The 4,061-nt window shown below is 49.4% G+C and overlaps 1 protein-coding gene across 1 annotated transcript; it reads right to left on the bottom strand.

The window, feature by feature from the left end:
* Nucleotides 1-937: 937 nt before the first annotated feature.
* On the bottom strand, nucleotides 938-4,061 carry POM121L2 (POM121 transmembrane nucleoporin-like 2). Its single transcript, XM_012638582.1, is given in 3 exon segments — nucleotides 938-2,202; nucleotides 2,205-3,383; nucleotides 3,386-4,061. Coding segments are annotated over 3 exon segments (3,120 nt in total).

The raw sequence follows: 4,061 nt of genomic DNA, 5'->3' as shown, positions 1-4,061 counted from the left end.
CAAAATCTTTTTGTGGCTCTCTCTTGTGCTTAGGACACTGTCCATATTGCACTACATGGTTTATAAGCATATCCATGACCTGCCCTTGCTCATCCCCAGCTATGCCTGACTCCATGAAAGTTGTCTTAATAGATCCTGCTCTATCTTCCTTACCTGACTGTGCATAGGTTTTTTTCCTTGGCCTGCAACACCCTTCTCCACTTGGTGCTTAGAACACACACTGACAGGTAGAATTCAAGTCTTAGTCTTTGGTAAGATGACCCTCTTCCCTCTCCCATTCTCCAGGCATTTGTCACTTATATTGGAATCACTGGCTTACCTACCAATCTTCCCACTAAATTGTAACCTCCAAAACAGGAGTTGTCCTTCACCTCTGAATGTTCAGTGCAAAGCACAATACAGGGCATATAGCTATCACTAGTTAAGCGTTAAATTATCATGCAAAGAGCAGTAGACAATACCTAATGTTTATCTTCTTGCCCTGTTAGGTAAGATGGCAATTTTGGGCTGTGAGATGCCTTTAAATATTGAAACAGAATGGATATTTAGAGTCAGACATACCTGGGTTTGAATTCTAACTTTGGTGATTTTCTAAAGGGAGGGAGAAGTGAGCACAGACTCTGGAGCCATTAGGGTTTAAATTCCAAATCTAGCCTTCAACATCTTTCACCAGTGTATTATAGTTTTCATTGTAGAGATCTTTCACCTCCTTGGTTAAATTTATTCCTAGGTGTTTTTGTTTGTTTGTAGCTACTGTAAATAATGATGTCGTAGTCCTTTACTTTCTTTGAGGATGTAGATTAGGACTGACAGGGTGAAAATCTAAAGCTCTAGCTTTAGATCTGGGGTATGTTTGCTTTAGAGAGTTGGAAGAGACTAAGGCTCTTCATAGCAATATTGAGGTTGGAATCAGGGTGTTGGTGACAGGGAACACAGGCTATTTCCTACGGGCATGATGCCTTCAGGAATGACCTTGCTCCTGATTCTTTGGGGTTTTTGATTTTGCACCAGTGGAAAATGAAGGGACTGATGATCTGAAAGGTCTTCTTCCAACAGAGCCCTGGGCAGGTGGAGAGGGCATCCCAAAGCCAACACTGCTGCCTGCCTTAACTGGTCCAGGAACAGGGGTTCTTTGAGGAAAGGAGAGCATGGAGGGAGTCCCAAACATACTCTTTCTTGTAGAAATGCTGACCCTCCCCAAGGCAAAAAGTGTGCTCTGGCTGAGCAGGCCCTGAGTGTTCTGGCACCAGTCTTTTTCAAAGGGGATCATGGTACTAGTGGTCCCACTTGGCATTACTCCAACACTGAAAGCTCCACACATAGAGCTCATGTCCGGGGAAGTCACACTGATCCCAGGCTCCCCACAGTCCATAGGGGTTATCAGTCCCCCAAAGGCAAAAGGTTGTGGGGCTGTGCTGCCAAACACTGAGCCACAAGCCCCATTTCGGGGAATCTGGGTGACAACTCCTAAGCCAGTTGCACTAGCTTGACCAAAGGGAAAACCTGCTGGAGTGCTGCCAAAGTCTAGGTGAATGCTGGCAGGGATGTGACAGGTAGAGGTTGAGGTTGTCAAACCCCCAGTGGTTGACTGTGTAGTGATATGAAATGTTGGCTGAGCTGGAGTTGGCACTGGGCTTGGGGGTGCCACTGCTGAATCCCCCAAAAGAAAAGAGCTATGGAAACCTGGGGCAAGAGCTGGCTGGGGGGCACCTCGCTTCTTTCCATCTGTGTTCCCAAATGTAGGCTGGAAAGTGGCTCCTGGGGATAGTGAGTTAGGTGGCCTTGAGCTGGATCCCAAGGGAACTATGGATGCTGGGGTCAGGTTGGAGATGCTGGGTGACAACCCAGGCTGGTTTTTGTGTACTAAGGTTGAGGTTGACAGTTGGCTGCCCATAACCCTGAAATTAGTAGTGCTGCTACTTGAGGATATCTGGACAGCACTGGAAAGAACCTGGCTAAAGAGGGTGACTGTGTGTACAATAGGGATAGTAGTATGGTGGCATGGTGGGAAAATGAAGCCTGTGTATGGGGAGAAGCCATCCCCAAAGGCCCAAGCAGCCCCAAGCAGGAAAGTGTGGCAAGTGGAAGGGACAGAGTAAGTGTTGCCCATGGTACTGATAACATTCACTACATCAGAATCCAAAGGTGGCTTAAAAACAGAGTCTTTGGATGTGTTGGCTAGGGTGGTAGACATGACCACAGAGTGGCCTTCACCAGGCCATGGAAGAGATGGGTAGAAACAGGAGTAACTGGAGAAGAGTTCTTCTTGGAGAAAAAAGGAACTATCATGGGCATAGTTTCAAGTGCTCCTATGCTGCCAAAGATAGGCTTGAAGGTAAGAGCTAAGATGTCCTGAGTTATGGAGAGGGAAGATCTTGGAGATGCTGCACCTATGATTGAAATTCTAGAATATAAGGAGCCTTCAATCTCGCTATTGTGCACGGGGTCAAAAATGGGTTTTAATGTGAGGTGAGCAGAAGTTGCAGCAGGAGGTGCAGATGCAGGAAGATGGGGAGTTGGGCTACTCATCATTCCAAAGAAAGTACTTTGCATGGTGGGTCCTGTAGGGGTAATGGCAGGTGAGTCTGGGGGCATTGCAGATCTGTCAGCCTGTGCGGTTGAAGGTGGCCAGATGGTGTCAGTGACTGATGATGTGGGGGAGGTGGTGGCCAGCAGGATGAAAGTAGCTGTGGTCTTTGAGTCTGGAGAAATGCCTGGAAGGAGTTCTGACTGTGAGCATCCATGTGGGGTCAGTAGGCTGGGTGTCTTCAGAGGTGAATGGGCCACACTGGCTCCTTCTCCAGTAGACTGTGGGGAGGCCAGTGGACTTGACTTCACTTTCTTTAAGCTTTCCAGCTGAGGATTTGTACTCTTGCTTAGAGCTGTCCCTGAAGGATGCCAAGTGAGAGACAGGGAAGTCTGAACAGCAGGCCAAGTTTCAGGCACAGGGTCTGTGGTGGCCTCAGTTGTATGCTTTCTGGCTTTGTTGTTCCATTGTAACCCAGCTTTCTCCCCCGAGGTGAGATCTTCATCAGGGACAGCATAACCAAGTTGGGGAGGTGGAGTCACAGACAGTAAGTTCCCAGGGCTAGACAGCGGCAGCGAAATCTTCTGATTTTGCTGTCCAGAACTTACAGATGTTCCTAGGGACTTACTGTCTAATACCAGTGGGACTGCAGAGTGAGACTGACTCTTTTCTTTCTTTTTTACTGGCCACTCTGGTGTCTGGCATGATGCACTGAGAACATTTCTTTTCCAAGGCTCTGAGAAATCTCTGGAAGAGCTATAAGAGCTGGTAATAGCATTCCTTTTGGAGCAGAGGGGACTGCCTGTGTGTATGCTGGCCAAGGAACTCATGGAGGAGCAATTGGGCCTCTTAGTCTGTGGTCTGAGCTCCAGGAGTGGAGGCTTCTCTTCAGACGCCCAGGCCTGGGCACAAAAGCAGCGAGGGCTCCACTTTTCATCAGGGGCTTAAATGCGGATAGTCTAGTCTCTGGACTCTTCCTCTTACTGTCCAAGCTCTCAGGGAATAGTGGTTCTTCCAACCTCACTCTCCCTTTTCTGCACTCTCTGAGGGCCCTCAGCACTGTCTCCTGTGCACACGGGTCTGAGGGCTTCTCAGAGGATGAGGGCCCTGCAGAGCTGACTACATCTGCCCGAGGAATGGAAGGGGGCATTCTCCGGTCAGGAGGAGTGATCTTGACGGTTACTGGGCTCCAAATTGCCCTGGGGTGCCGAAGAGACCAAATACTCCGCTTTAAGTAACTTTCCCCCCAGTCTGAGGGAAGAGGCCCCATCATGGAGTTCTGGGACCTCTTCATGGGAAAGCGCCTCCAAGCCTCGTTAACCAGCCACGTGGTTGGATTGGCAGGATCCCAGTTTGGCTGCCTACTCGCAGGTCTGTGTAGTGGGGCGGGTTTGACGCGGTGGACGAGTTGAACCCGATGAACTTAGTGAAGGGGCTGAGCTGGCTGGTGGTTCCCGGGCTTCTCAGGCAAGTTGGAGCTCACCTGGGTTGGGGACGACCGCCAGGGTCCTGGCTTGCCCAGGTAAGTGCCCAT

The sequence above is a fragment of the Propithecus coquereli genome, unplaced genomic scaffold (assembly GCF_000956105.1).
Source record: "Propithecus coquereli isolate 6110/MARCELLA unplaced genomic scaffold, Pcoq_1.0 Scaffold131, whole genome shotgun sequence".
Classification (NCBI taxonomy): domain Eukaryota; kingdom Metazoa; phylum Chordata; class Mammalia; order Primates; family Indriidae; genus Propithecus; species Propithecus coquereli.
This window is presented reverse-complemented; position numbering and strand designations above follow the sequence as displayed.